This window comes from Stenella coeruleoalba, assembly GCF_951394435.1.
Source record: "Stenella coeruleoalba genome assembly, chromosome: 20".
Taxonomy (NCBI): domain Eukaryota; kingdom Metazoa; phylum Chordata; class Mammalia; order Artiodactyla; family Delphinidae; genus Stenella; species Stenella coeruleoalba.
This window is the reverse complement of record NC_137166.1, coordinates 57,172,268-57,195,167: the sequence shown is the minus strand read 5'-3', so window position 1 is coordinate 57,195,167 and position 22,900 is coordinate 57,172,268. Positions and strand designations below refer to the sequence as shown.

At 46.7% G+C, this 22,900-nt stretch overlaps 1 protein-coding gene and 1 long non-coding RNA gene across 2 annotated transcripts; both read right to left on the bottom strand.

Moving 5' to 3' along the window:
• Positions 1–1,563: 1,563 nt before the first annotated feature.
• Positions 1,564–11,647, bottom strand: ZNF304 (zinc finger protein 304). Its single transcript, XM_079906555.1, has 3 exons — positions 11,306–11,647; positions 9,577–9,703; positions 1,564–7,707 (listed from the first exon to the last, which is right to left on the bottom strand). Exons 1-3 carry the CDS (start codon positions 11,336–11,338, stop codon positions 5,882–5,884), a joined length of 1,986 nt encoding a protein of 661 aa, XP_079762681.1. The 5' UTR covers positions 11,339–11,647; the 3' UTR covers positions 1,564–5,881.
• Positions 11,648–20,542: 8,895 nt separating this feature from the next.
• LOC307178314 lies at positions 20,543–22,900 on the bottom strand. Its single transcript, XR_013825172.1, has 3 exons — positions 22,457–22,900; positions 21,521–21,647; positions 20,543–20,593 (listed from the first exon to the last, which is right to left on the bottom strand). It is a non-coding gene; the product is annotated as an uncharacterized lncRNA (long non-coding RNA).

Genomic DNA, 22,900 nt, shown 5'->3' with positions numbered 1-22,900 from the left:
GTCAGGCATGCAGAAAATTTTAGAATTTAAACCTTGTACCTGAGCTGAATTAAGAGGTATAACTAAAGATTCTTTTCAACTCAAATAAGACAAGAAAGTAATCATTAAAAAGTTTAGAATTCTTTAGGGTACATCTGACCAAGGTCACCTAACTTACACAACTTTTATACATGGTGGTTGGAAGCTAAGATGCTAAATCAAAGGTGACAAAAGCTGACTGGACTGACCAGGAAGGGACTGACGGGAGTTCTCTTTCCACAATAAGCCTGAGGGTCATAGAAAGTTCAGGAAACTAGGTCCAAGTCTCCTGAAAGCTATATCTGAAGTATTAACAGCAAAAATCCACTGTAATTTAATCATTAAAACAAAAATACTTTTAAACTATGAGAGATTTTCAGGACAGACTAGAAAAAATTCCTAATTTCAACAGTTGGGAGTCACAGAGGTGCTTATGTAAGAGCAGCTGTTTCATGTCATTTTACCAGTGGTGTTAAGTTTGAACTTGGAGACCTAATTCAAAAACAGAACTTAGAATAATTAGACCCTTTAGCTGAACTATAAAACCTGGCAGCTACATATCTACAAGACAGGATCTGAGGAAAACATGTGTCCCTGCAGATCAGCAGGGGCTAAGGGGCCCATGTCCCAACCAACCACCTATTGACAAGGACACTTGTAAATATTGTAAATAGAAGGGACACTGGAAAAAAGGTTGTCCCATCTTATGAAGAAAAACCAAGACAAAGAAAACCCCTCAGGGGCTCCCTGCTCCCTATGCAGGGGGCCCGGGTTCGACCCCTGGTCAGGGAACTAGATCCCGCATGCTGCAACAAAGATCCTGTGTGCCGCAACTAAATGCCCGGAACAGCCAAATTAATTAATTATTTTTAAAAAGAAAATCCCTCAAATCAGAGCAGTCAGGGTGCTTTAAGGAAGGAAAAGTGGCCAATAACCTGCCATATCCTTTAAGCCCTCAAGATGAGTTAATTATAGATGATCATCTTCATCAATTCCTGGTAGGTATGGTTGCTATTTTTTCTCCATTAAACACCAACAGCTTAGCTCAATCTCTTCCTAAGAGTGGAAGGTATTTCAAATAACCCACAGATTTTCCCCACTTCAACTGAAAAAGCCATTGACTGAAAAAGCATTGACTGAAAAAGCAAAAGCATTCTTCCCGCTCTGTGATACCATCCCTGCAAATTTAATAGAAAAAGTTATTAAACTGTCAAAATCCTATAGGTAAAAGAAGAAATTACAGGGAAAATGTTACAAACATAAATATTTTGAACTAGATGAAGATAAAAATGTTACGTACAAAAAATTGATATGCTACAACTAAATTAAATGATTAGAGGGAAATTCTAGCTTTAAAAAGCTTATTACAGGGCTTCCCTGGTGGCCCAGTGGTTGAGAATCCGCCTGCCAATGCAGGGGACCCAGGTACGAGCCCTGGTCTGGGAAGATCCCACATGCCACAGAGCAACTAAGCCCGTGTGCCACAACTACTGAATCTGTGCTCTAAAGCCTGCATGCTGCAACTACTGAAGCCCACACACCTAGAGCCCATGCTCTGCAACAAGAGAAGCCACCACAGTGATAAGCCCGCGCACCGCAATGAAGAGTAGCCTTCACTCGCTGCAACCAGAGAAAGCCCACGCACAGCAACAAAAACTCAATGCAGCCAAAAAAAATTTAAAAAAGAAAAGCTTATTACAAAAGAAGAATGATGTCAATAACCTAATATTCCATATTAAGAAACCTGGAAAATAAGACCAAACTAATCCCAAAGCAAGGATAAGAAAGGAAATAATAAAGAATAAAACAAAACACTGAAACAGGAAACAGAAAAAATTTTTTTAAAAATCAATGAAAGAAAAAATGTTGTTTGTTTCAAAAGATCAACAAAATTGACAAAACTCTAAGTTGGCTCACAAAAAAAGAAGACAACAAACTAACAAAGTCAAGAATGAAGACACTACAGAAATTAAAAGTATAAGGGAATATTATAAACAATCTTATTCCTCCCAAATTAGACAATTAAGTTAAAATGGACAAATTCTTAGAAGACACCAATGATCAAATCTGACATAAATAGAGAATGTATATAGGACTATACAAAGTAGTTTTTATTGAAAATCTTCCCACAAGAAAATTCCAGGCTCAGGTGCCTTCACTAAGGAATTCCAGCAAGCATTTAAAAAAGAAATATCACTGATCCTTCAAAAACTCTTCCAAAAAAGAGGAGGAAACACTTCCCAACTTATTCTATGAGATCAGAACTACTGTGATACAGCAGCAGTCCCCAAACATTTTGGCACCAGAGACTCGTTTTGAAGAAGACAATTTTCCAATGGGCCGGGTGGGAGGGTTGTTGGGGGGGGGATGGTTCAGGCGGTAACACGAGCCATGGGGAGCAGCAGGTGAAGCTTCGCTCCCCGGGTGCCCTCCCACAGCTCGCCTCCTGTGGTGCAGCCCGGATCCTAATAGGCCACGGACCGGTACCAGTCCATGGCCCGGGGGTTGGGGACCCCTGTGATACAGAGGTATCAGAAGAAAACAAATATACAAACTCATTATTGTTCATCTATATAGATGTAAAATACATTAACAAAGTATCAGAAAACTGTCTCGGCAACATATACAAAGGATTATACAACATGATCCAGTGGGATTTGTCCCAGGAAAGGCAAGGTTGGCTTAACATTTGGATATCAATTAATGGAATAAACCATATAAATAAAATAAAAGACAACAAGAAAAAACCCCCCAAAGCCACACGATGATTATCACAATAAATGGAGAAAACTGGAACAGAGAGTCTAGAAATACATCCATGCTAATACAGTCAAGTGATCTTTGAAAAGGGAGCAAAGGCAAAGGAATGGAGAAAGGATAGTCTTTTCAACACATAGGGCTTTAAAAAAGTGACCCAGACACAGATCTTACACCTTTCACAAATATTTTCGTAAAATGGATAATAAACCTAAATACAAAACTATAGAATAGGGCTTCCCTGGTGACACAGTGGTTGAGAGTCCTCCTGCCGATGCAGGGGACACGGGTTCGTGCCCCGGTCCAGGAAGATCCCACATGCTGCGGAGCGGCTGGGCCTGTGAGCCATGACCGCTAAGCCTGCGCGTCCGGAACCTGTGCTCCACAATGGGAGAGGCCACAGCGGTGAGAGGCCCGTGTACCGCAAAAAAACAAACAAAAACAAAAACTATAGAATACCTAGAAGATAACACAGGAGACAATGAAGACCTTGGGTTTGGCAATGAGTTTTTAGATACAACACCAAACCACAATCCATGAAAGAAAAACCGAGTATTTTGGACTTGACTAAAATTTAGAAGTTCTGCTCTGCAAAAGACACTGTTAAAAGAATATTGAAAGATATTCATCATATGTCATTAGGGAATTGCAAATTAAAGCAACAAAAACATACTGTTACTACACAACTATGTGAGTGGCAAAAATCGAAAACACTGACAACACCAAATGCTGACAGGGACATGGAGCAACAGAACTCTCACCTACTGCTCATGGGAATGCAAAATGATACAGCCACTTTGGAAGACAGTTTCTTACAAAACTAAATATACTCTTACTATATGACCCAGCAAATCATGCCTTGGCTTGAAACCAAACAAACTGAAATCTGAGGTCTACAAACTTATGTCCTCCTACACACAATGCATATTGCAGGTTTATTCATAACTGCCAAAACTTGGAAGCAATCAAGATGTCCTTCAGCCAGTGAATGGATAAGCAAACTGTTACATCCATACAATGGAATGTTATTCAGTGATAACTTATAAGCAAATCTTCACAGCAGCTTTATTTGTAACAGCCAAATGCTGGAAATAACCCAAACATCCACTAACAGGCAAATGGATAAAAAACCAATTGTAGTATATCCATACAATGGAATAATACTCAACAATACAAATGAACAATTAATACATGCAACACGATGGCTTAATCTCAAAATAGTTACGGTTAGTGAAAAATGTCAGAGTCCCCACTCCCCAGAAAGTATATACCATGATTCTATTTATATGAAATTCTAGAAAATGCTTGCTATTACTTGTGAACTGTGGGAAAGGGGGCCAGAAAGGACTGGGAGGAAAGGATTATAAAGGAAGGAAAGGATTACAAGGAATCTTTTGGTTGTGTGGGATATCTCCATTATCTTGATGGTGTGGTCTCATCAGTATTTACACATGGTGAAACATAACACGTTTTACACTTTACATATTCAGTTTATTTCATGTCACCATACCTTAATGAAGATGTTAAGAACTAAATGTTCCCTATGAAAATCCATATTTACCGTTCCTCTTGGAAAGTCACATCTGCCAACTGTTCTGGTTCTAGCATATCCCTCTCCCCACAGTTTAGGGGGATGAGCCCTGCCTCAGTATCAGCAATGAAGTCCACGTCCACTTCAGTCACTAGAAATGTTGGCTGGGTCAGAGAAGCCTGATCCCTGGATCTCTCATCAGTGCTGGGGTTCCTGCCTGTGCAGTGATGGCCATAACATCAACAGCCCAGGGAGGTACAGGAATCCACAAATCTTTAGATTATTTACTGTAACAGTGCATTGGCCGCAGGAGACTCAGACGTCTGAAGGTCCTGAGAATTTCTGTACACTTTCATGCCATACAGCCAAAATCACATGGATGTTTATAGATGCCACTGTTAGAATAGACACACATACTCTCACTAGCCACAGTCATCCCCACTCCATTATATCAGTGTTTCTGTACCAACTATGATTCCTACCTTGCCCTAAAGGGCTAAAGCCTTCCAGTCAATGATACTTGCCTATGAGATTCTGGACATCAGGGACTGGCTCCTGTACAGGTCCAGGAGACAGAAATCCCTCAAAAGTGCTGGGGAATATGGGATATTCCCTAGGAACAAAGGACCCAATTCATGTTGCTTCCACAAGCACTGGAGATTTCCACACCAACTGTGCCCTCCTCAGAATGAACTCTGGGCTCACAGTAAATCCTGACTTCTAAGCCACAGGATTAGGTGCATAAAGCTCTTCAGACTTTTCTAGCAAGCCTTGGGCAACAATGCAAACTAGGCCAGACTAGACTGAGAGCTGTTCTCTACCACCCTGCTGTCCCTTCTGAGGCACATAACATTGGTGTCAACATAAGGTGTTCCTCCCTTCATGTCAGTAAAACCCAATTTTTTCTCAATCCATTAGACACAGTGAACTGACCTCCCGTGAGTAAAGACTGCCACAGCAGGCCTTTATCACTGCACAAACTAGAGTAGCACAGACAGGGAGTTCCAAAGTTGGGTGACTTGGGAGCAAGATAAATAAGTCACAGCTATCATCTGACAGTCAACATTGTCCAGGAAGAAGTGAAATCTTGTCTGGAAATCCCCAGTAGACTCTGGTCCTTTCGGCCAGAGCTAGATCATGGTCACTCAGTACCCAGTCATGGGGAAGGAAATGAGGACCTTCTGTGCACTCAGAACATTCACAATCCCCTAGAGGGATCAGGAGAGACAGCACAGGGCTCCACCTTTCCTGAGCATATTGGAGTAACTGACAGACACTGTGGGAACTTAACAGCAATGAGATGGCTTCCACCACAGGCACTGGCAGTGATATAACTGTCAAGAGCCCTGGACAGTTGAGGAAGTGCAATGCACCTCATGAGAGCTTCTCACCTATGTGGTACTTATCGGGAATCTCCCCAGGGTGGATGTACGATTGTACAAGGTTGACCTGCTGGCTCCCTCACAAAGGGCACTCACAGAGCTCTTCTCTGGTGTGAGTCCTAATACTTTGAACAAGGATACAGCACATTTTCTGCATTCATAAGGCCTTTCTCTAGTGTGAACCTTCTGGCTGCTAAACAAGTGTAACAGATGCAGCTAAAGGGCCATCAAAACTGTTGCATTCATGAGGCCCTTCACCAGTGTGAACTTTCTGGTGCCGAACAAGATGGGAGCTTCTGCTATAGGCTTTCCCACATTCACTGCACACGTAAGGCTTCTCTCCAGTGTGAACCCTCTGGTGAAGGATGAGGCTAGAGTTGCGGCTAAAGAATTTCCCACATTCACTGCACTCATAAGGCCTCGCTCCAGTGTGGACTTTCTTGTGCTGAACAAGGTGGGAGCTACTAATGTAGGCTTTCCCACATTCACTACACACATAAGGCCTTGCTCCACTGTGAACCCTCTGGTGTAGAATGAGGCTAGAGTTGTGGCTAAAGCATTTCCCACATTCACTGCACTCATAAGGCTTCGCTCCAGTGTGAATTCTCTGATGCACAATGAGGTTGGAGCTATGGCTAAAGAATTTTCCACATTCGCCACACTCATAAGGCCTTTCTCCGGTGTGGATTTTCCGGTGCTGTACAAGCGTGTCTTTACGGCTGAAGGCCTTTCCACACTCACTGCACTCATAAGGCCTTGCTCCAGTGTGAATTATCTGGTGCTGAACAAGTGTGTCTTTGCAGCCAAAAGCCTTCCCACATTTGCCACACACATAAGACCTTGCTCCTGTGTGGACTCTCCTATGTTTAATGAGGCTGGAGTTATGGCTAAAGAATTTTCCACATTCTATGCACTCGTAAGGCCTTGCCCCAGTGTGAATTCTCCAGTGCTCAATAAGGTGAGAGCTTTGGCTAAAGAATTTCCCACATTCACTGCACTCATAAGGCCTTTCTCCAGTATGAAATCTCTGGTGCTGAACAAGTGTGTCTTTACGGCTAAAGGCTTTTCCACATTCAGTGCACTTATAAGGCCTTTCTCCGGTGTGAATTCTCTGGTGCTGAACAAGGTGGGAGCTTCTGCTGTAGGCTTTTCCACATTCGCTGCAGTCATAAGACCTTTCTCCAGTGTGGACTCTCTGGTGTTGTACAAGCGTGTCTTTGCGGCTGAAGGCCTTCCCACATTCACTGCATGTATATTGTCTTTTCCCATTGTGAAATTTCTGGTGGGTTTTTAGGTGAGACAGGTGAATGAAGGCCTTTCCACATTCCTTACACACATGTGATGTTTCTCCACTATGAATTTTTGTATGATGAATAAGAACTGATTTCTCCTTGGACAGATTTCCACATGGTAGGCACCTAAAAGCTCGCACTTCAGCCTGAGTTATCTGGTTGTCAAGGAGAGTGAAGGTGTTCAGGAACGTTTTCCCATTGTCACTGCAATTGAGAAGCATCAGTTCATCATGGTCTCCCTGGTGTCGCCCGAGTCTGGAGCTTTGTGGAAAGGGCTCCATGAACTCAGCCTTTTTGCATGGACTCATTCCATTGTAAGTGCTTTGGTACTGGAACAGGTCAGAGCTACCTGGCAAGTCCATCCCTTCCTCCCTGCAAGTAAAAGGTCTCCCTAACATGTGGACAGCACAGCTCTTCACAAGTGAGGCCCCATCATCACCCCTTCTGACAGGATTCTTCCCACTATATTGCTTCTGGTGCTGATAAAAGTTTTCACTGAACAGGAATCCTTGCCCACAGGGGTCACATGTGTACAGTTTCTGTGCAGGGCATGATCCCTGGTGTTCAGCCAGGTGCAAAATGTCTTTCAAGAGTGGGTCACATATCTCACACGGCTGGGCTTTCTGGATAAATGGACATGACTCAGGAGTCCTGACCTCTGACACTCCTTCTACAAAAACGCTCTGCTCAGAAGGGGCCTCCTCATTGTCTGCTTCACACCAACAACCTGAAATCAAAGAAATTCTAGTGAAGGACATGTTGACTTTGGTGGGAAGCAGCAACTCCATCACATAGGTATGTGTGACACACCAATGAATGAGTCCATTGGCTTTTGGCAGGATGAGGGAGCCAGGATCAGGAAGGGCTCACTGTCAGTCATGGGCCTCTAAAGATCACAGTATGAAGGAACTCTAACGATGGGTAAAGACACAATGATGTTGGACAGTACTGGAAGTAGAGGCGAGGTCTCCAACTCACTCCTCTACAAAAGCATTTCAGCAGGGCCTCGGCTGCTGGTGTCAGGTGAGCTCTGTGCAGAAAGCTGTGTCCAGGCCCAGGAAAATCTGATTGCAAGTAAGTAGCTGGTTCTTAAGGACTACATATGGATATGTGCACAACTCATGACACTTTATAGTAGCCAGTGTTGCTGAGCACTGCGGACGGAGAATGAGTGAGAGACATGGAGGCCAGAGAGGTGGGGAAACAGCCAAGGGATGGAAGACAGAAATGTCAAGTGCCAAGAACGGGGAAGGAAAGGGAGAAGTGAGGTACTGCTATGTGCCTTGGCAAGAAAACACTGGTGAACACAAAGCAGGTTGATGGTACGATGTGAACCCAGCCCTAAGATCGCTCTCTTTCAGCTCCCATGCAGCAGGGCCAGGCCCTCTCTGGCCTCTCTCACTGTGGCTGGAGTCATGGCTCCCTGTCAGGAACCCGGGGCTTCCTGTCCCTCTCCAACTGGAAAACTACATGTGATCAGGAAGATGGAAGTTGTAAAAAAATCATAGGGCAGATGGGTGGCCCAGGTAGACCCATTCCACAGAGAAGAAGAGAATATGTTTTTAAAAAAGGAGAGAGAGAAAAACCCGAAGGAGGATTTGGTGGAACACCCCTGTGTCTGCCACAAGCAGTGACCATGTCAGTACCTACAATTCCTGGCATAGTCATGCCCCAGGAAATCTCAGCCAGAGGACAGGGGCAGAACATGGACGCAGAGGCATCATGGATCTGGAAGTGCCCAACCGAGGCAGAATCTGTGAAGCAGACTGAAAGAGCCCTGAACTCCTAACCTGATCCTGAAAGACTTTGGGCAGAGGTGTTGAGACTGCTCAGCGAGGGAGGGGACACCACACACGGCCCAGCCTCGGCACCCACAGTGCCTACTCTGGGAACCAAAGAAGGGAAGGAGAAGAGTCACTGATCTGGCTGGACCGAAATACCTGCCCCAAGGGAAGTGGGGAAAAAGCAAACCCCAAGGACACTGGAGCGGGCATGAGGGCCTGTGGAAGGCAGCCTCTCCGATGGCCCCCAAGAATGCCTACCTCCCAGTATTCCCGCCCCTGTGTAGGCTGCTTCCCTTGACCATAGGCGGGACTGATTGACCCATTTGAATAGGGCAAAAATGATGGGATCATTTTCTCCAAGTCAGGTTAGAAAAAGACCAGTCATCATCCTGGACATTCTCTCTCGCACACTTGCTGAGAGAAGGCACGTTATGAGGTGCACTACATGTTATGAGGTGCACTACAGAAAGGCCACCATGACAAGGAACCGAGGGAGGCCTCTGACCAACAGCCAGTTGGAACTAATTCTCACAGTTCAACAAGCCGCAAGAAACTACATCTTGGAAACACAAAACATGAGTGAATTTGTAAGTGGATTCTTCCTGAGAATGGCCTTCAGATGAGAACACAGGTTTGGCTGACAGCTTGACTGAAACCTCATGAGAGACCCTGAGCCAAAAGCACCCAGGTAAGCTGTGACGAGCGAGGTTCCTGATACACTGAAAGTTACATAACGCATTTTAATTGTTTTAAGTCACTAACTTTTGGAGTAATTTGCCATGTACCAATAGATAACTGAAACAGGGACTTACCCAGCGAGGCCACAAGTGCAAAGTTCTCCAGCATCACATCACGGTACAGGAGTCTCTGAGCTTCCTCAAGGAGCTCCCACTCGTCCCGGGAGAAGTACACGAACACATCCTCGAAGGTCACACAGCCCTGCCACGATGGGGACAATTGAGCCCACGGACAACAGGACTCCCCAGTCTACCCATTAACCTATCCCACCCCGGTCCTCCCCAGCCTCCCAATTCAGAGGCGATACTAGGCCTTGACACAACTACTGCCTGCTCTCTCCTGTCCCTCTGATCACTGTGTGCAGCCCAGAGCAGAACCAGGCAGGTGGGCAGATATATATTATATAAGCTATGGGTCTTGCATGAAGGGCACAAAACACTCTCCTGCTGGTATCCTCAAGAACATGCCTCCCAGAAACAACTAAGGCCATCAGGTCACACTCCTCCCAACATGTGTCACTCTGAACCACACTTTCCTCATATCTGGGACCACACCCCATTAACACTGACAAACTTCTGATCCACAACATATGCACCTCCAAGGCAACCCCCACTCCTGAAGCCACTCTGCATACAGTATCCAGGAAGTACTCATGTCTTTATGACAGGCACCACTGCCACCCAGGTGCCTGAGCACGATGCCAAGTCCTCAGGACCCAGTTTCCACTTTCTTTGCCACCATCAACACTTATGTGGACTATTGCAGTAAGCTCCTCCCTCATGCCCACACTCCATTCTCAATTAGACAGCAGCCAGAGGGAGCCTGTTAAGATCCGATTCAGAGCATCTCTCTTCTGCTCCAAATCGTCAATGTTTTTCAACACCATCAGAATAGAAACCCAGCTCCTCAGCCTGCCATTCCTGCCTGACTCCTGGCCCTTTTCCCAACACACATAATGAAGACCTGTGGTTCCTTGAGGACTCCCAACTCAATCTTACCTCCAAGCATTTACACATGCTGTTCCTGGGTCTAATACACCCTTCCAGTCCTCATCCCATTGGCTACCAGAAGCAGGAACCTCTTCATATAACTGTTGGCTTAGATTCAGGATACTGGGCTAGAAAGGACCCCTCCTTTAAGGCCCCCAGACTCAAGTGCAGGGAGAGGGACAGGTGAAGAGTCCCAGTATCTCACTATGTCTCATCAGAAAATCTCCAACGACCCTAGTTTAAAAACATATACAAAATCCATACACCTCTCTAACCTCCACTGCCACCACTCTGGTCCACCCACCATCAACACTCACCTGGACTATTGCAGTAGACTCCATCCTGGTCTCCCTGCCCACCCTCAGGCTTCCCCAATCTTTCCACTCTGCTACAAGAGGAAGCCTGTTAACACCTATGTCAGATCACCTCCCTTCTCTGTTACAAACTTTCTATGGCTCCCGCCACCACAGAAAAGAGGCCGAGCTCCTCAGGCTGCCATTCCAGGCCTGATCCCTGACTGCCTGCTCTCTATTCTCAACAAACATAACAGAGACCTGCGGTTTCCTGAACACTCCTAATTCATTCTCACCTTCAAGTGTTTGTACCAGATGGCTCCTGGGCCTTGGAAACCATTTCACGCCTCACCCCATCAACACTGGGAATGGGAAACTCGCCACATATCCACCGTCAAGGACCGCCCTTTACCGCCTTTATACTCAAGAAAAGGGAGCGATGAAGGCGAAGTGCTGAAAGCCCTAGAACACACCATCCCTTACACCTGAAGCGGTGAGGGCTCGAGGGACCCTCCACTCACCTGAGCCCGGTCCATAAGCGTCGCGGCCGCCATGGGATCCTCTGAGCAGAACCGGGTCGAGAAACTGGCGACTGGAGTGGGCTCTGCGGGAGCAGCCGAACCCCCACCCCACACTGGGCGAAGTGGCCTTGGGACGACTATCGCACTCAGAGCCCCAGGCTCCCCCTTGTAAAAAGGCGCTCAGGCTCAGGGTGCCGCCTCTGGAAGCGGACGAGGACGGAGGGCGGGTGCGAAGGCCTCGGGAAGAGCGCAGCTCCGGCTCACACCTCCGCGCAAGGCGGCCCGTAACACGACGGGGACCATGGATCCTAACAACGGCGCGGAGGGAGGTCCTATCCTTTCTACTGTCCTTCCCGGTTAGCTTCCGAAGAGCCGCACGGAAGGCGAACCCCAGCCAGGCCTCCCAGCCTCCACAGCCACTCTAGACAGCCCTGGCGCAAGCAAAAGACGTCACGGCCGCGACGCCGGAAGTCCCGCCTCTGCCGGCAGGGGCGTCAGGAAACGCCCATCTTCCGGACTGTCATTGGCGCAGCACGGATGCGCCGGGCACAGACTTATGGGTAAAGGAATTTGTGTCCTCCATCCAAGCAGGTAAGAGGTACTTTTCCGGCTCTCCCCGACCGCAGTGCGGAGGCAGGTAGAGAGAAAAAGGTCGGGGAGGAATTGGGTCGCGGAGGGCCAGAGCTCTTCTTAAAGGCGACGCGTCCAAATTTCCGTGGTCACCTGTGACAAAGCCGCGTCCTCCGCCGTCTCCAGCAGGTAGACCATTCTTTCATCCTGGGAGAACTGCTTCACCTCCGAGTTTTGGGGACTGAGATTTAAATTGAACGATGAAGGGAATTCCCTGGCCCTCCAGTTGTTAGGACTCCACGTTTCCAGTTCGGGGGCGTGAGTTTGACCCCTGGTCGGGGGAACTAAGATCCCGCAAACCGCGCGGGCCGGCCAAAAAAATAATTGAATAATTAATATCCCTCCTGCGGTCTTCGGGTAGTAACATATGGTCCTCCTATTCCTTGCTACCCAAAATTGGGTTAGCAGCACTTGTGAACTTACTGAAAATGCAAGTTCTCGGATCCAACCTACACCTTCCGACACAGAAACCCCCCGGAGGTGGGAGCTCTTATTAAAAGTCATGACCACCTCCCTCCCCCAAAGTACGACAACTAAAATGGAAAAATACTACAACCTACCTCATGGGAAGTGAGATGAAACATGCTTAGCACAAGGCCTGCTGCTAAATACACACAAGCTATTATTGTTATTATTCCTCATCTCCACAAGTTTCTCACATATACAGTTATAGGAGGATGTCAGAGGCCTCTCTTTGCAGAATCACTGATCACGTTTTTTAAAACAGAAAATACAATCACTCCCTGAGTCAGCAAGTAGCGTTATAGATAGTGGTAAAAATTTTGCATAGAGCACACCTGTATACCTGTAGGTTCATTCTACTTTTTTTTTTAAAACATTAGATGAAGAAGTCTTGTCAAAGGGATGCATTTTTACAGACCGTATGATTCAAATTAGAACTATGAAGACTAATTGCTCTTAGGCTTAAGTGGGCAGTGGAGTTAACACAGTTTCATATCATGGTATACTTCATAAGATGACATCATAGTTCATGTCTAATTCACAAGAACAAAGACTCAAACTCCTCCTGCCTTCCCCTCTAACTCTCAGGGCAGGCAGACCTAGGTACAAATGTATGATCATGACATGGTCCAGTCTGATATCTAGTGGCTCAAGGTCACCAGGTCTGGTCCTCCTTCTCTTCAGCTCCCAAAGGAGCAATAATTCGTGGGGAGGTGTGAAAACTGGAAACAGTGAGGTCCAAAGAGGCAACCCCAGGAAGGAACATAAATAAGAAGATAAACTGAAGACACATTATTCACAATCACTCTTGCCCATTTCCATTGGCCAAAATTTATTTGCATGGTCCCAAATTAAATAAGGGAAGCTGGGACATGACTGTCCTCTTAGGTGTCCAGGAGGAGAAAACAGTATTGGTGAATGACTAGCCAGTTTCTAGCACAATCCTTGATTTGATCACCAGACACCCATTTTTTATTCATCTTCTACATTCTACACTCTTACACCCTCATTCATGTGACCAGATCATAATTTGTTTAAGCATGTTCCCATTTATGGTTGAGTGAGTTGTTTCAACCTCTTGGCTGTTATCAATAAAGTTGTTATAAACCTTCATGTATATATATTTTGGAGAAAAAAAATGCCCTAATTTCTAATGGGTATACGCTTAGAATTGGAGTTGCTTGGTTATAATATATACATATGTTGAAATTTAATGGTAATCTTGACACATAAGAGTTAAAACTGAAATTAATGAAAGCACTGTGAGAATTAATTGGCATGTGGAATTTACAGTAGAGACTGTTGGATATATTATCATCATTTGTAAATTGTGTGCTATGCATCCTTTATGTCTGTAAAGTTTGTAATGAATTTATGTAATCTGTGTGCACTTTCTTCTTAAGAGCAGGTGTTAAACATTTATTATCACATTCCTATGTGTACAGATCTGATTATCTGCATTTGGGAACGCCTGTATAATTGTGTATGTGACCGAGTGAGCTCTTGTGTGTCTCTCTGGATGGCTATACCTATTTATGTATGACCATTTGTACATCTGCTTCTGTCAACATGGCTGTGCAAAGGTGTCTACCTTTGGCTCTGTACATGGAGCCCTCTCTCAATGTACCTGTTTCCGCTGTCCCTGTGATCTCCTGTGTAGTCTTTCTGTGTGTCTAGGAGTTTCTTTCTCTGTGTCTCCATACTCTTTCTGCATGCCTGTGCCCGTGTCTGCACGTACATGTTTGTGCCAATGGGTGCATCTGCCTTTTGCCCATGATGTCCCTGTGAGCACCGTTCTTGGTATGTATGGGATTTGTGTGCACACGTGTCTGGGTGTCTATGTCTGTTTTCATGTGTGTGTCTTTAGTTAATATAAATATATCCTCTCTATTCTGTTTGTGTCCTGGTGGGAATTTGTGTGTGCATCTGCATAGGATTTTGTGTCCTACATATGTGTCTGTGCACATCTGCCGATTCATTTTTGGGGAGTCCTATGTGTGATGGTCCTGTAGAGTCCACTCCTGGTCTATACATGTCCCACGGCATGTCTGGGTGTGCCCTGCGTGTGCCTCCCTCTAGGTGCCTATGCTGACCCCATGTCCCTTGTTCTGCCCTAGCCCAGTCACCATAAGGGGACCTCTTAGTGCCACTCAGGCTCTGCAAGCAGTTGGGCACTCCTGGAACAGGGTGTCTGCTGGGATATCTGTGCCCTCAGCTTGTCCCAACTCAGAATTCACCTGTTCTGAGAGGCCTCTCTGACCAGTCCCCAGGCCCTGGCCTCAGAGTTCCCTACACTGAACTTTCAATTTCTCAAGTGCCCCAGGATCACTCCCACACCCCCATCACTGCACAGGATGTTCCCTCTGCCTAGAACTCTGTGTGTGGTGCTGATCTGTATTACAGGTTTAAATTATATGCCATGGAAGGGGTTATGACTGGAAGGGGGAAAGCAGAGTTCAGGGGGATCCTGGGGGCCAGGCTGCTGGTCTGGCACTCACCTCTGAACTCTGGGTTTCTCCTGTTGAATATTGTTCACCTAAAAGAAAGACTGCCATATATTGCTCCAGCAAAGATTGGCTTACTCAGGGTCAGCTGAGAATTGTAACTCGGAGTCTGCAACCATGGTGAGCCACCAGGCAAGGACCTGCACAGCAAAGGTAGAACACTTTTATAGAGGTAAAAAGTAAATTAAGAGGGCTGTAGTAAAGAAAGAGTCGAGGGCTATTCACTGGCTGAGTCCTTGCCAAGAAAGAGGAGGAGTCTTTCTTCTTCCTGTTGAGCTCTGCTGTCAGTTGCAGGGTGTGAGAGTCTCCCCTGCTGGCCTCCTTTTTTTTTTTAATGTTTTATTTTATTATTATTATTTTTTTGGCTGTGCCACATGGCTTGTGAGATCTTAGTTCTCAGACCAGAGATGGAACCTGGGCCCTGGCAGTGAAATCGCCGAGTCTTAACCACTGGACCGCCAGGGAATTCCCTCCTGACTCTATTTAACCTAGGTTTTTATTTACTATTTTTTACAATATAAACAAGTTCACAGAACACCAACATCAGTCAGGGCCACTCAGTGACCATGATGAAATGAGACAATGACAAAACCACCCTATCATCATATCTGAGCAAAGACAACCAGAGTCCTGTGCAAACAAGCAGATAGCCCCCTCTCCTGGGTAACATGAGTGACAGCTGCATCTTCCAGTAGCTGCTGCTTTAGTGCCGCTGCCTTCCCCTGCCTTGTAAATAACAAATTTCAGGATATCTGATCATAAAACCAACTCCGTTTCCTGACAGCATCCAGTTCAGACCAAAGCTCCATTTCCTTAAACTCTTCTCCAAATCACTGAACACAAGCCCAGAGCCTAGAAAATGTCCTAACACCTTCATACTGAGGGCCCCACATTTCCCACGGTGTGGTAACCCACACTGCAGCACACCAATAAACCTCACTGCTCCACCACAGGTGTCAGACACGTTCCTGGTGCTGGACGCACTAGCACCACATATCTGCAGACCCGAATGACCCCCAAACTCCAGACTGCACATCCAACTAGATCGACCTTTCCTCTTAGATGTCTGACACGCATCTCAAACTGCACGAGTACAACCCAACTCATCTCTCCCTGCCCTGCTTTCACTGCCCACCCCTCTCCCCTCTACGGCTGCAGTGACTGTCAACTGGTTCCTGCACCAGACAATGCTCTTGTCAGTCTGTGTTGACACCTGTTACCTTTGCTGGAGATGTTCTTCTGCGACTCCAACCCTGCCTGGGGGTCCTGCATCATTCAGGGGTCTCCACATCAAGCTCTTCCTTCTTTCTAATTTGCTTCCTAAGCTTTAGTTCAATGTCCATCTTCCCATTTTACACACAAGAACACTGAACCCCGAGGATAAGTGACAAGACCAAGGTCATGTGGTTGGGGATAGGCATGGTGGAGACAGGCTGCAACCCCAATCAATCCCAACTCCAAACTCTGAAGGAAATAAAAACAGGTTTTTAAAGAGATATATGCACTTCCATGTTTATTGTAGTTCACAATAGCCGGGATATGGAAACAACCTAAGTGTCCATCAATGGATGAATGGATAAAAATGTATATATACCTACAATGGAATACTACTACTCAGCCTTGAGAAAAAAGGAAATTCTGCCATTTTCGACAACACAGATGGACCTTGAAGATGTTATGCTAAGTGAGATATGTCAGACAGAGAAAGACAAATACCGTACAATATCCCTTATATGTGGAATCTAAAAAGACAAAACAAAACCAAAAACTGAACTGGAAAACAGTAGAATGACGTTTACCAAAGGCTGGAGGTGGGTGAGGGGATGGGAGAGGTGATGATGTTTAAGGGTACCTACTTACAACTAATAATTCCTGGAGATGTAATATAAAGTACAGGATTACAGACAACAAAACAGCATTATAAACATTAAACTTGCCAAGAGACAAGATCTTATTTGTTCCCACCACTAGAAGAAATGATACTTCTGTGGCACAACAGAGGCTAAGGCTACAATGGCACTCATACTGCAATATAAATGTATCGAATTAAATATGTTGTACATTCTTAAACTTACACACCGTTATGTCAATTATATCTCAATAATTAATGAATAAATTAAAAAATGAAAATGAAGCCTTAAATGGTTTTAAGCAGTACACTAAAATGTACCCATTCATAAGTGTGTCCTTATCTCCTTAGATCTAATTTTAAACAACATTCTTAGTATCCTAATTTCTTTTCAGTTTTAAATGCTTCATAATTCAAGGCTTCACATAAGACAATATTTTGCAACAAATAAATATTTGCAGGGCTGTTCTCAAGTGTCCAGCTCTCCAGCTCTCCTGGCATGGCATGGCAGACAGTGCATATGTAGTAATTTAGGTGTTTACCTCTCAAACACTGCTCCTCCCCTGCCACCCAATAACAACAAAAAACAACCAATAAATTGTCACAAGTTTGTCAGGAAAACTGGAAAGAAGTCATAAATATATTTCTTTTCCTGTTACATCTACTTCTTTTCTTCTTCCTCCCTTGTTTTTGTCTTTTAAATATTCCTGTGGTTGCTTTTTCAGTGTATACTAAGGGTAGAGCTATAGCTGAAGATTTTTGAAATTGCACAATAGTCACTGGTTCTCTCTTCTTTGTAAATTCTCAGGTGCAAAGTCCTAGGATGGGTCCATTTCCAGTATGACTCTTTAGATGACAATAAGTGATGATTGGCCTCAGAAGATTTTCTCACAGCAATGACACTTACATGGTTTCTCTTTGGTATAATTTCTCAGAGTAAGACGTTTCCTCTGGTCAGATGATTTTCCTTAGGAGTTACATTCGAAAGGTCTTTCCCCAGTATGAGTTCTCTGATATCACAATAAGTCCACTTGTGAAAGGCTTTCCCCCATCTCTTACACTCATATGGTTTCTCCCCAGAATGAATACTTCGAGGCTTGGTGAAGGATGAACGAAGGCTGAAGGACTGTCCACATTCACTATATTCATGGGGTTTCTCCTCAGTGTGATGCTTCATGTGTTGAGTCAGGGAAGAGCTGTTGTGAAAGACTCTCTGATATTCTTACACTCAAAGGGTTTCTGTCCATTGTGGATCCTATTAGGCCAGATAGAAAAGGGTGAATGAAGGCCTTTCCACATTCATTGCACTCAGGGATCCTCTCCTGTGAGAACCCTCACATGATGAGTGAATAAAACAGCTGTCAAAAAGGGTTTACCCGCATACTTTGCATTCGAAGTGACTTTTTCTGGAGTGGGAAATATTATTTGGGACAAAAACAGACATGACACAAGAGATTTTCCCACATTCTTTGCATTCATAAGGCTTCTCCTCAGTGTGAATCTGTTGATAGCTGCATGAGCTCTGACCTGCAGTTGAAGGCCTTCCCACAGTGGAAGCAGTCATGTGGTTCTGCTAAGCATAAATCCTCATGAGTTGACCGAGGTCTGCCCTCTTGAGAAAGGCACGTCAACGTTTGTTAAACCATTTCCCACATTTCTTCCACTTGCAGAGATTCTTCCCTGCGTAGATCATGGAAGCTTTACCTGGTCCATGTTGAGTTCTGTTCATGAAAAGCATCTCCCGGAGGATTGCTCTAGTAAAACTCCTGAGTGCAGATTATCATCTGTCCTCACACCATTGTGTTCAGAGCTCATCCTCCGGAGAAAACTCTCCTTGTGGGAAACGGTCCCTGGGTTCTTCCTGCAGTTCTAATGGCCCCCACTGTTTCCTGGTTTGCCCCCAACAGAGAGTTAAAGAATCAAATGACCCTGGAGCAACATTCCCTCCATGAGGGCAGCTAAGAAGCTTTATGGCCTGAGGTTGTGCCTTTTGGCCTAACGGGAATCCAATACCCAAAAGGGCCTATTAGTGAGAAAAGCAGAGAATAAGCTCCCAACACTCCGGTGTGGCTTCTCCCCACTGTGAGGGGTCAGGTGCTGGCCAAGAAGTTCTTCTGACCCTCCCTGCAAGTGAAGGCCTTCTCTGATACACTGGATCTGCAGCACTTCACAAACGAGGCCTGGATTTTCTCTTCTGAAGACTCCACTCCACTGCTTCTGCATCCAGTCAAGGTTTAAACTATACAAAAAGTCTCTCCTCCATGATTCACATGTTGGGAGTACGAGTGCTGCCCAGATGGTGTTCCCTGTGGCTCAGCCAGGTGCAAAAATGTCTTTCAAGACTGGGCCACACATGTCACAGGGGTGAGCCTTTCGGGTGGAAGGATCTGCCTTGGGAGTTCTCATGTGTGACACTCTCACAGAAACTCCCTGCTCAGAAGGTGCAGCCACATCCTCCACTCCATGCCAACAACCTGAAAAAAGATGAATGCTGGTGAAGTCTATGTTCAGTTGGTAGCAAATGGCATCCAGTAACAAATATGTGTCTGATACAACTGGCAACTAGTCTATGAGACTATGGGCATCATAGGGGACCCAGAATCAGGATGAGGAAAGGCTGCTGTGTGCTGTGGGCCTCTAAAGCTTAAAGAATGAAGGACAGGTTTTCCTGGTGGCGCAGTGGCTGAGAGTCCACCTGCCGATGCAGGGGACACGGGTTCGTGTCCCAGTCCAGGAAGATCCCACATGCCGCGGAGCAGCTGGACCCGTGAGCCATGGCCGCTGGGCCTGCGCGTCCAGAGCCTGTGCTCTGCAACGGGAGAGGCCACAACAGTGAGAGGCCCACGTACCGCAAAAAAGAAAAAAAAAAAAGAATGAAGGAAACCTTGCAGGAGAGGATACCAGGATGGGATACAGTGTGAGCAAGAGAGGCATGCTCTCTGAATGACACTTTGCAAATGATCTCCCAGCAAGGCTCCTGGTTCCTTGTGACAGGTGAGTGCTATGAAAAAGGGTCTAGCCAGGACCAGAAAAATCTGGCCAGATAGAACATTTAGTGTTCAAGGAAAATTTAAGGATATGTGCACATCTCGTGACACGTTAAAAGAAACCCAGTGCTGTAGAGTTCCGCATGGAGCAGCAAGAGAAGAGCAGATAAGATGTGCGACTAGAAAGGGGGGTGGGACTAACAGGTACCTAAGGTCAGAGTAAAAGTGACAAATGAGCAAGGCATCAAAATTGGGGAAGGAAAAGTGGGATAAGTTTCGCCACTGGTGTTGCCACCTAAACACTAGTAGACATGGCACAAAGTGCTGGTATAAAGTGAAGCCAGCCCTGGGCTTCCCTGGTGGCACAGTGGTTAAGAATCTGCCTGCCAGTGAAGGGGACACAGGTTTGAGCCCTGGTCCGGGAAGATCCCACATGCCGCGGAGCAACTAAGCCTGTGCACTACAAGTACTGAGCCTGCACTCTAGAGCCCACGAGTCACAGCTACTGAGCCCACGTGCTGCAACTACTGAAGTCCGTGCTCCACAGCAAGAGAAGCCACTGCAAGGAGAAGCCCATGCACCGCAAGGAAGAGTAGCCCCTGCTCGCCGCAGCAACGAACCCAACACAGCCAAAAATAAATAAATAAAATAAATAAATTTCTAAAAATATAAATAAATAAATAATAAAATAAAATAAAGTGAAGCCAGCCCTGATTCCCGCATCTTCTGCTCACCAGGCCTAGGCCTCCTCCAGGTCTTCTCTGCTGTGACTGGAGCCACGTCTACCTTCTCAGGCACCCTGGGTTCCCCTCTGGCTCCAGCTGGGTGGCTCCATGAGACCTGGAAACCGCAAGTCCTGATGGGAAGGAAGAGCTGGTGAGTGGTCAGCACTGACCCAGGGAGACACTCTCCGCAGAGAAGATAATTAAATACTAAAAAAAGAATCTTGGAAGAGGGCTTACAGGAAGAGCTCAGTGTTCACCACAAGGAGTAACAATATCAGTGCCTGCAATTCCATGTCAGACCTTGGAAAATTAGAGGAAGGAGGCAGAACTTGGGCCAGGGATTTGGACAGACACCTAGCCAAGGAGCGGCCAGGCCATCTGGAATCTCTGGGGCAGAGGGGAAGACTGCAAGACTTTTCACCCCCAAATTCTTCATCTCAAAGCTTTGGGGCAGTACAGGTTGGTGGTGCACATCACCCAGCCCTGATACTCACACTACTTACCCCAGGGAACCAAGGAAAGAAGCCGTGCCGTGACAGAACTGTGAGACAGAACTGCCCCTTGAGAAGAACAAAAACCAGCCCAGGAAACTGGGAATCATGTCCTTGTTAACTCCCTCCTGCTGAGTGTTGGCTGGACCTAAAAATTACTTTCTAATGAATAGAATATGGCAAAAACGATGAGATGGCACTTGCGAGATTAGGTGATAAAAATACCAGTTTCCATCTTGGATGCTGTTTCTTGCTCATTATCATGGCTATCAGCTGCCTTGTTGTGACCTGCTTATGGAGAAGACAACATGGCAAGAAACTGTGGGAGGGTTCTGGCCAGCAGCCAACGAGGAAATGACTAGTCTAACCAGGTGAGCTTTCAGATCAGATGGCAGCCCTGGGCAGCTTGCCAGCAAGGTCATGAAAGACCCTGAGCTAGGGGTATCCAAGCAGGATATGCCTGATTCCTGACCAAAACCAACTGTGAGATAAACGTTTGTCTTTCCAATGCACTTAGCTTTGGAGTAATTTGCCATGTAGCAACACATAACTAAAACAGAGACTTACCCAGTGATGACACAAGTGCAAAGTTCTCCAGCATCACATCACGGTACAGGAGTCTCTGAGCTTCCTCAAGGAGCTCCCACTCCTCCCGGGAGAAGTACACGAACACATCCTCGAAGGTCACACAGCCCTGCCACGATGGGGACAGTTGAGCTCACGGACAACAGGACTCCCCAGTCTACCCACTCACCTAATCCCCCCACCCCGTCCCTCTCCTCCCCGGCCTCCCAGCTCAGAGGCGATGCCAGGCTTGGCACCACTAGTGCCTGCTCTCCCCTCATGTCCCTCTGATTACTGTGTCCAGCCCAGAGCAAAACCAGGCACGCGGGCAGACAAAATACTATCTCAGCTGAGTATGGCATGACAGACCTCAAACACTCTCCTGTCAGCCAGTCCTCCTGGTGTCATCCAGAGCCTACCCCCGAGGCACAACTACACTTAGGCTCAGCCTTCCCCCACAAGCCCCCAGGACTTGGGCCTTAAGGCTGTCTGTTCACCCTCCTCCCCGGTCTCCCTGCCTCCTCCTCACTTCCACAGTCTCCACTGTGCAGCCAGAGGAAAGCTTTCCAATGAATTATGTGTTAAATCACCTCCACCTTCTGTCCAAACTTTCAGAAGGGAGGTCTAGCTCCTCGGGCTGCCATTCCAGGCCTGACTTCTGCCCGGCTGCTCTGTTCCCTGATCACTCCCAACTCAGTCTCACCGAGTATTTGCACATGCACTAGGACACCGTTCTGATATTTACTCCCTTGGTTGCCAGTACAGGAAACTATGCATAAAATCCTTGGTCTGAATTCAGTACCCTGCGCCACAAGTGACTCCCTCCAGAGACTCCACGACCAAGAACTGGGAGAAGAAAAGGCAGAGTCCCAGGACACCATCAGCTATCGCAAGGGGCGGGGACCATGAGGGTGTGGCCCTGGGTGACCCTCCACTCACCTGCGCTGGATTCATCAGTGCTGCTGCACCTGCCACCGCCAAAGGACCCAGTGGGCTGAATGGGGCCCTGAGAGGCGGGAGACCAGGGCGGAGTCACCTCGGGCTGCGTGTCACACTCCGAATCTCGCTATGAAATGTCAAACGCTCGAAAGGCCCAGGCCGCCGCCTTCGGGGGCCTGTCAACGGAGCGCGTGAGAAGACCCGGGAAACCGTGAGGTCCCGGCAGGGCCTGGCAAACACGAGGCGCGAAGTCGCCTGTCCCACGGACGGGGACACAGTGTCACAGTGAAGGAGCCGGGGCTGGGGGCGTCACGGCTCGGACAAGGTGCGGAGATAGCCCCCGGCACCTCGCTCTCCTTCCCCGTCCTGCCCTAGAGATGCGGCCCCAGTGCAACGCTCGAGTCCACGTGGCCGCCGTCCAACCAGCACCGGCTCACGGACGGA

Excerpts from the sequence above, each read along its gene's own strand:
- ZNF304 (XM_079906555.1), bottom strand. The coding sequence starts at position 11,338 with ATGGCGGCCGCGACGCTTATGGACCGGGCTCAG. Across the intron at positions 9,704-11,305 it reads CGCTTATGGACCGGGCTCAG|GGCTGTGTGACCTTCGAGGA; the intron begins GTGAGTGGAGGG and ends CCATCGTGGCAG. Across the intron at positions 7,708-9,576 it reads TGCACTTGTGGCCTCGCTGG|GTTGTTGGTGTGAAGCAGAC; the intron begins GTAAGTCCCTGT and ends CTTTGATTTCAG.